The sequence below is a fragment of the Triticum aestivum genome, chromosome 5B (assembly GCF_018294505.1).
Source record: "Triticum aestivum cultivar Chinese Spring chromosome 5B, IWGSC CS RefSeq v2.1, whole genome shotgun sequence".
Classification (NCBI taxonomy): Eukaryota; Viridiplantae; Streptophyta; class Magnoliopsida; order Poales; family Poaceae; genus Triticum; species Triticum aestivum.
The window spans coordinates 666,786,149-666,795,592 of NC_057807.1; the positions used below are offsets into that span (position 1 = coordinate 666,786,149).

Here is a 9,444-nt window from a genome sequence, read left to right on the forward strand (position 1 = left end):
ATGAAAAAAATGTGTACGATCGATATTGTAAATCAATATTCAGAACAAATACTATTGGAGCCTTTTATTTGGCAGACCTAATGTTAGGGAGTGAAAATGGATACACTACCCGTACAACCCACACACGACCTGAAATCGAAACACACTGTTGCTTGGACAACATTGTAGGGTAAGGGCATCTCCAATGCGTTTCTGGCTACAAATGTCCGTGGACACATCCAGACGTTAAGTGTATATTAACTTTGTCTTAAGCCAAACTTTGTAAACTTTGAGAAAAAAAATTAGGATCCCAATAGCTGGCGTTCGACCTCCAGCAAGGAGGATCGATCAAGCAATTATTCGCCGGGGGTGGGCTAGAGCGACCCCGATTGACCCAAAACTCATAGTTAATAAATAAAATGGCATAAAAAATCTTATAAAAACAGAGAAAACTTAAAATTTGAAATGCTAAGGTTACAGTTTATGTAAATGTCGGTCTCTCATCTCAAAATTAACCATTAATGTTAAAAACCTGGATTTAAAACTTTTCATGGTCCTATAATTTGAGTTGCCATGTCAACAAAGAGGGAAGAAATGCACAGACAAAAAAAGCCATCTCCTAAATAATAAAATGACACCACTTTATAATATAAAAATACCATCTCTTAATAAATTAAAAATTCCATCTATTAATAAACAAAAAATGTCATCTCTTAATACAAAATTAACCATTAATGTTAAAAACCTGGATTTAAAACTTTTCATGGTCCTATAATTTGAGTTGCCATGTCAACAAAGAGGGAAGAAATGCACAGACAAAAAAAGCCATCTCCTAAATAATAAAATGACACCACTTTATAATATAAAAATACCATCTCTTAATAAATTAAAAATTCCATCTATTAATAAACAAAAAATGTCATCTCTTAATACAAAAATGCCATCTCTTAATAAAAATGCCGTCTCTTAATAATAGAAATGCAATCTCTCAATAAACAAGAAATGACATCTCTTAATAAACAAAAACTGCCATCTCTCAATAAATAAAAAATGCCTTATCTTAGTAAACGAAATAATACCATCTCATAATAATAAAAATGCCATTTCTTAATAAATAAGATCACCATCTCTTAATAATAAAAATGCCTTGTCTTAATAAACAGAATAATATCATCTCTTAATAAAAAAAATGCCATTTCTTAATAAACAAAATTACCATATCTCGATAATAAAAAATTTCATCTCTTAAAAAATGTCACCTCTTAGTAATTAAAAAGCCATCTCTTATTAATAAAAAATGCCATATCTTAAATAATAAAAATGCCATGCACAAAAACAAACTTTGTGAAACAAAGAAGAAAATGTTTCTTTTTGAAAATTCCATATGACATAGTTTATTTTTTTTATAAAATCCCATGTTAATATTATTTAGAAAAAACTGTCATCTGGTATAAAAAAGAGAGAACAAATCTTACCTGTCCTGGCTAGTTTAACAGTCAGATGTGGAGACGAATCCGACGGGAGAGAGCACGTTCGCTGTGATTGCCCCTCCCCCCCCCCCCCCCCCCCGGTGAACGTTCGCAAGATAGATTTTCAAGAAAATAATTAACATCAGAAATACGAAATTAGTTCTATTAGATTCTTCATTGAATATATTTACACATCATATACCAATTGTATTCATATTATTTTCTATAAAATTGGTTGAACTTCATAAAATTTAATTTAGGACAAAGCTAATATGCAGAGTAAATAAAAACAGAGAAAATATTTATTTCGTGCTTAAGAAATAGATCACTAATCATTATGTACTCCAAAATGAATATGGCAAAAGAATATTCAACTAATATGCTGAACGGAGAAAAAACTTTCGGAAGTAAACCCGCACGCCACATGTGCACTGACAGGTGTGTCTAGTATGAAAGAACGTGTGTAAAAATAAAAAGGTAAAATGTGATGTAAATGTACTTAAAACGAGGTAAAATGGAAGAAAATGTATTAAAAAGGGTAAATCCTTACTATAAAATATCAAAAGATGTGGTAAAAATATCTTAAAAGCAGTAGCCATTTTAGTTCATTTTGCAGTTGATTTTACAAAGCTACCGTCTAATTTGTTGTTAGCATGTATGTGGGCGTGGTGATATATCGATGGGTGCATTTTGGTTAGGTGACGCCGGCTTAGGGAATCTTTCATTCAAAGGATTCCTGAAGAAATTTTGGAGGGTTCCAATCCTTAGGATTTTTACCTGTGTAGTTGTTTGTTTCGTAGGATTAATTTGTACTAGTTTTCATAGGATAATTTTCATCCACTCCAACCTCATGTGAAGAATCCTACGGTTTTTCTGCGCACTATCAAACGACCATACTAGTCATGTCGCATTGAAGATGTCATGCCACTCCGTTCCTATGTTTTCCTGTTCCTACATTTTACAAATCCTACGAATCAAAGAGGCACTTAGTAGTTATATGTGTATTAAGTTTCTTAAAGGCGAACTTCTTTAACGTTGATTGAATTTATAAGAAAATATCAAGTTTCTTTTCATTTTTTGTTGCGTCACACTAATCAATTTTACCATCAGATGCTTCATTAAGTGCGTGCTAAAAAAGGCCACTCGGTGTCAATACCGTCCAGTCAAATTCAGTTGACAGAGAAATCGTTGCTTCCATGGACATGCGGTTCTCATGCGATGTTTCTTTGCTCGCAAGGACACACAGTTCAGGCAACGATCACACCGTGGAGAAATGCTTCTGTAGTCATACTGATACATAACTAAAAGTACAGGTGCAATGTAATTAGTGCTAGCTCATTGGTTGTAATTGCTTAATCTTGAAAAGTTCTTTTGCAGGATGTGCTCCAGCTCATATGCTGGTACAGTGATTATTTCACCTGCTTTAACTGATATGCATATCTATCCCGTCTGGAACGAGTTGACATAAGAAAGTACACACAACAAAAACATATTACACGACACAAACTCACTAAGAGCAATCACTCTGCTAGCTGTAATGTATATATTTTCCTTTTTACTACTTATCAAATCAGTTGTCCTCACATGTCGTGATGGCATGAGTAGTCGCAGGGGTAGGCGCAGTCGATGGCCCTCACTTCAGCCCGGCCGAAGTACCAGTCACCCACCGATTTCCAGATCGCCTGTATAGGCACGCAACAACAGCACAAACCATGAAGCGAACCGATGATGATGAACTACATAATCCACTTCAAAATTCAAGTGATAGCTAGTAGGTACCTTGTTCAGAAGTTTAGGAGAGCCATACGCATTCCAAGTTGCATACTCTGACTGGCCGTGAGTGAAGCACGAGTTTATGAAGAACCCGTTGCTCCTGGAACGGGAGACGCTTAGCACGGTGCCCACCATTTGGTTCCTGAAAGCTGCACTCATAGGTACATATTGATCATTGATATATACTAGTACATGTGACATTCAGAACTCGAACTTGGATCATCGTTTGGTGCGTTGCTAAATTAATAAATCCATGGATGGATGTATACCTTGCAAGATGTTCATCTGGAATGCGTTGCAGGCAAAACGACTGGACTTGCAGGCTCGCCAGGCGCCGCCGGGGTCGGCTACGTCCGGGGCCAGGCTCTCCCGGATCTGAATTACATTTGCTCTTTATTGTCAGTAGGGGTGTGCATGTGGACGATACTGTTTAACAGATAAAAAGATAACCTAGGCTTGGATGATATCAGGTCAATACATAGCTTCCTATATATACCTGCCAGGTATCGTAGGCTGCATTCAGCAGGAAGATCGGGGTATTTATGCCGCCGATTACATTCTGCGGGAAGAAGCACTGCATGCATGTGCACATGAGATAATTGGTAGCGGTCAGTCGAGTTCTTGACGAGTTCATACTTTCTCCGTTCAAAAATACTTGTCGGAGAAATGTATATTAGAGAATTCACGATACGCACCGAGGTGGCGTCGAGATGACTGGTGCAACTCCTGGGCAGGTTCTGAGCCACCCCATGCGTGGCCACGACGCCTCCGAAGTAGGATCTCAAGGTACGCCACCCGGCGACGTTGACGCTGCATGTATATATATGCCGGGTGAAGCATGATAGACGAATAATGCACTTCAATATTTACTTTGGATGGGTATAAGTTATGCATGCAAGTGTGCGTACGCGTCGAGGAAGAATCCTGCGTCGGCGAGGCACTTGACGGTGGTGCCCCGGCCGGCGAAGAAGCCGCCGAACTGGTCGCAGTGCAGCACCACCGCCAGGGCCCCGGCGGAGCTCCCCGTCAGCAGCACGTGATCCGCGGAGGACATCCCCATGGAGAGGAGGTGCTGGATGACGGCGTTCCATATGCGCTGGCCCCGGAAAAAGAGCCCCGAGCGCGCGTCGTAGCCTTCGCCGGCGAAAGACGCGCCGTCGCAGTAGCGGATCATCACCCGGTTCCAGCTGAAGAAATCTAATAATGGACACACGCATACAAGAAGTTTGACTTAGAATAAGCTACTAGAACTTCAAATGTTTTGAAACGGAGGGAGGGAGCATGCACGAACCAGGATTCTCGGCGGGGCTGGAGCTCAAGATGCCGCCGAAGTACATCTGCCTGTTCATGAGATTCGACGAGCCGAGGCGGCTCGCCTTGCGGTACAGGCACGACCCCACGCTCTCGCACCATGAGCCTCCCTGCGTGTAGTGCAGCATGTTGGTCGGTTGATTTGGTGAAATGCATCACAATGCTCAGACAACATGCATGTATTTTTTTGGGGGGGAATACAACATGCATGTCTTTATATATGCATATGTAGAGTATGTACCTCTAGGTGGACGATCCAACGGTTCCTCCCTGCACCGAAGCCCCAATCCATGTGGTAAGCCGGCGGCGTCCCATCCATGCACACTGCACATGATTTACATATATGGTGCTGTTACATATGGATCATACTAGCTGCGGCCATAATGTACAATTTGATTTTCATTTATACATAACGTGTCAATCCAACAGATTGTCCGCCCTTGTTCGGAGAAAATTAGCCTAGCGAGAATCGATAAGGACGAAAAAAAGAAATCGACCAAGTTACGAAAACATCGTAAACTTAATAACCTATGGCGTTTATATAAATTTATATCAAAATCGTTCAGGTCACAAAAGACATGACACAAGCCGTGGTTATGAATTGTACGATCCAAGAGTCGTAAGAATCAAGGAAACTATATAGGTTGTTTGGAAGATTGCAAGACCTGATATCATTGAGCAGCATAATAAATGCCTAATTAGTGTTAAATTTGCAGGATTTAATAGAGAATATCGTACAAATTTAAATGATTTGATAGTATTTTTAGGGAGAATATTTTGGTAGTAAATGTGCATTTAAGAGTGAATTTGTAAGGATCCAACAAATTCAGCAGTAGTACAATTGAACATAGATATCATTACAGTTTTGCTAAAGCACATCTAGATGTGCCTTAAGTGTTGCACATCTAAATCCTATGCCATTGATTTTACGCGAAGATTCATGCAAGCATAATTTTTTGACTTTTTCCTTTTCCTTTCAAGTTTGACTGAGATATTCAGATGTGCAATAATTAGAGCATATCTAGATGTGCCCTAGACAAACCCCATTACATGTGGAGATATTAATTGCATGTTTATATATGGTAGAATATATTTTTTGCGGGAGAGATATATGTGAGTAGAATATTAATTGCACGTTCATATTTGGTAGGATATTAATTGGTAGGATATATGCTTGAGATCTGTTGTGTATATATGGTATATAGATAATTAGATATAGATAGATATCGACAGAGTGCAGAAACTGCCTGAAATTCTTGGATTTTAATTTGGTGCAATTTTTGCAAATCAAAAGGTTGAAAGTAGATTTTCTAGCTAAGGTATATGAAAATTGAAAATCGAGAAGGTTGGTGGGACTATGGTGCTGGTTTTCACCTGATTTCCTGTTTTGTAAATAATTGGCAATTTTCGTTTCTTTTTTATGAAAGGCAGCTCTTGCCACACTTGCTTGAAAAAAGAGTCACGTCCAAATATTTGTTGCTTATATCTTTCTATTTAAGGTCACTAGACGCACACGTGTGTTCATATAAGAAGAAAACATCTAAGGCATGCGTGTTATAGCACTCACCAATCCCCGGGCCAGCAAATAGTATATGACATCTAACGGACAGTCATGACGATATATAATTTGCACCGAAGTCTAAACCCCCTCCAAACCGGTGGTGGTTAGACAATTTTGACATGATCGAAAAAATACTTAATCGTATGTACATGCACGTACCTGCTCCGATGGCGACGGCGGACGTGAGGACGGTGATAGGCACTGGTACGCCCGGCGCCCCGGCAAGCCGCCTCATACCACCACGGCTCACGTTCCGGTCGGCCGCCGCCTGCGCGCTCCCCGCGAGGACCAAAACCACAAGAAAAAGCGCCCAAAGCTTGGCCATCCCGGTCTTCTTCTCCATCTGCTTCAACTATGGAAATGGATACTCACGACTCTCTCCCTGCTGGCTCCTCGAAGTATATATATGCCAGTCGAATTAATGATTGAGCAGTTACCACAAGTATATATATTGGGATACTGGTATTCAAACACCGCATGAAGGAATATCAACTTGGTCAAGAAAAATAGGTAGGTATTAAATGCAGCGACCGCCTGCAAGCATGCATCCAATGTACTCCTTCCGTTTCTAAATATAGACGCCTTTTAGATAGAGTATAGGTTCACTCATCAGAAATCCATCTCTGCACCCGAGCTCATCTGCACCGACTCTAACGAAGAAAACAAAACAAATACTAGAAAAATTCAAAAAATTCCAATTTTTTTGTGCGGTAGACAATTTGATGCGTGAGTTACGATCCAATTTTCAAATCATTTGGACATCTGAAGAGCTCTCAGCAAAAAAGGCAAATTTGGGGTCTATAAAAATGTTTACTGTTCATGTACTGTTTTGGTCTGATTTATCTTTTTTTTTCTTAGAGCTGCTCAGATGTCCAAATGACTTGAAATTTGGAGCGGGCCTCACGCGTCAAATTGTCTACCGCATAAAAAAACTTGAAAGTCTTTGAATTTGTTTTGAATTTTCTACGAATTTTTTCTAACCGGGTGCGGAGGAGCCTAGGCACCGAAACGCCATTCTCCTCACTCATTCGCTTCATATATACTCCCTCCGTCCCATAATGTAAAAACGTCTTACACTACGAGACCGCGGGAGTAGTATATAGTGAAATCTCTTAAAAGATTTATGTTGAGGGAGTATATACCCGCGTACGTGGAGATCTAGCAGAGAATGAATGTCATGGCACACCGCCTCGGGGCCTAGCGTACATTTCTGCTTACATTTCCTTCTGTATATGTGCCAATTTTTCCAGCACAGAATTTCAAGAAGGGGAGCTCCAGGATATGTGTCTCGTACTAGAAAGCGGCGCTTCGCGACATATGTCTCGTACAAGGAAGTCCATTACCCCCGGCCCGCTTCCATATGTGCCAATTTGCCAGCACGAAATTTCAAGAGGTGGAGCTTCGACACATATGAGAAAGTCAATCACGCCGCTGGCGCTGGGATCGTGGTGCAATCCATCGCAACCTCGCTCGGTCCGTTGATATATATCCAAGCGGACCTTATCACTACACAAATATATCAATCCATGCACATTTCTATTTCGGTCACCGCTGATACAGTCACACCTGTTCAAGTCACAGAAAGATAAGGACCAATCAGCGGTGCTCTCACACGTCAACTTAAATATCAGCTACTTTCCTTTTGGAAAAGGACTTAGACCTACCCAAATGATAAGTGTTACACGTGTGGCATGAAACAATCTGATCTTGACGTTTTTTACAACTAAAGCTGTCATCCGAAAAGAAAAAACAAACTCAAAAAAACTGAGCCCTCCTTTGGTTTGGAGGAATTTTGTAGGATAGGATTTGTAGATTTTTTTACTGTCATTTGGTTTATAGGAATAGAATCCTATTTATATGAAGGAATTCTTTCTATCCTCCACATTTCATATGAAAATAAACATTAGCCTAAGCTCAATGGAAAAATTTCTATGATGTGAACCAAGGACATCTCCTTTTCTATTCCATTCATAGGATTTACGATGCATGGCATGTCATTTTTTACAAGTTTCCTATTTCTATGATATTCCTACCCTATGAATCAAAGGAGGCCTGAAACTTGCCATCCAAAAAAAAAGTTGCCATGCTTGACAAATAAAATTAACATCCTCATGTCACTAAACTTGCCATAAAAAATGTTTGGAGTTGCCATGTGTTCGTGCCACACGTCTGGCACTTATGAGGGTCCTAGATCTATTATCACAGTACATTAGAAGTACAAAGCATCATAAATATAATAAAAATATATCAAGGTCTCTGGAACACCGAATGACCACTGCCGCCGCTGGAAAGAGAAATTGTCACGCCACTCTCGTACCGGAGTTGGCTTGACCTTGTCGATGATAGTTGGGAAGTCTTCGTGCACATGCGCCTAAGGACCAGCACCCCCGAGGCGCAGTCGTCCCTATCGGACCCCCGTATTGAATCGATCTGAAGAACCCAACACCAAATCTTGCTGTTGTGTACGCATAACTATCGGATTTCGGGTTCCGCAAACCCTTGAGAGGTTCGAACTCTGGGGTGCGTGCGTAGATCTCAACCTACCCAGACTGCCAACTCGCCAATCTCACAGCCTAGTGCGACGAGCTCGAGGAGAAGAAAGACACAACAATTTACCCAGGTTCGGGCCACCTTGCGGTGTAAAACCCTACTCCTGCTTTATGGTGGATTTGCCTCGAGGGGCTGAGGATGAACTAGTACAGTGGAGAACAACCTGAGGAGGTGTGTTCTTGGGCTCAAGTGAGCTGGTGAGGGTGGAATGGACGCGGTCGACCTCTCCCCTCTGTGGTGGTGGCTAGGTCCTATTTATAGTGGCCCTGGTCCTCTTCCCAAATATAGGCGGGAAGGGTTCCCACAACGACCAAATTTAAAGGGAGACAACTAGTACATCTGATCCTGACTGAAGTGGTCTTCGCCTGCAGAAAGCAGCTGGTCGTGACGCTGCGGTGGGCTCGGCGATGACCTCCGTCCTGTCATCCTGGCGGTATTGGTCCGTTGCACGGGAATGGAAACCTTTGGTTGATTCTTCGGGACTCCGCGCTCGTTCCTTGCCTCCTTTGCACCAAAGAGGAAACTGGTACACTGCGCCCGCTGACGCCCGTCTGGCCTCGGTCGTCATGGCTCACATCACCCGAACCTCACGAGGTGGGCCTTGCATGGAAACCTCCGATCCTCGGGAGCCAGCCTGAGGAGGCGAATCCCCTGGGAGGTCTTGATGTCGTCCGCCTTGCGAGGCTTGTTGGCCCCTCGCGAGGGTCTTGAGTTGTTGATGTCGAAGCTGGGCAGTACCAGGCCATCGATGAAGCCACGCCGTGGGCCGTAGGCAGGCAAGTCTGGGTACCCCCATATCCA

At 41.7% G+C, this 9,444-nt stretch overlaps 1 protein-coding gene across 1 annotated transcript; it reads right to left on the reverse strand.

Moving 5' to 3' along the window:
- Window positions 1-2,786: 2,786 nt before the first annotated feature.
- LOC123117530 (pectin acetylesterase 6) lies at window positions 2,787-6,519 on the reverse strand. The gene is made up of 9 exons (XM_044538264.1): window positions 6,253-6,519; window positions 4,774-4,856; window positions 4,513-4,642; window positions 4,130-4,418; window positions 3,917-4,031; window positions 3,718-3,795; window positions 3,491-3,596; window positions 3,228-3,370; window positions 2,787-3,130 (listed from the first exon to the last, which is right to left on the reverse strand). Exons 1-9 carry the CDS (start codon window positions 6,434-6,436, stop codon window positions 3,029-3,031), a joined length of 1,230 nt encoding a protein of 409 aa, XP_044394199.1. The 5' UTR covers window positions 6,437-6,519; the 3' UTR covers window positions 2,787-3,028.
- Between the last annotated feature and the right edge of the window lie 2,925 nt (window positions 6,520-9,444).

Excerpts from the sequence above, each read along its gene's own strand:
- LOC123117530 (XM_044538264.1), bottom strand. The coding sequence starts at position 6,436 with ATGGAGAAGAAGACCGGGATGGCCAAGCTTTGGGCGCTTTTTCTTGTG. Across the intron at positions 4,857-6,252 it reads CGCCGTCGCCATCGGAGCAG|TGTGCATGGATGGGACGCCG; the intron begins GTACGTGCATGT and ends AATCATGTGCAG. Across the intron at positions 3,371-3,490 it reads CCAGATGAACATCTTGCAAG|CTTTCAGGAACCAAATGGTG; the intron begins GTATACATCCAT and ends CTATGAGTGCAG.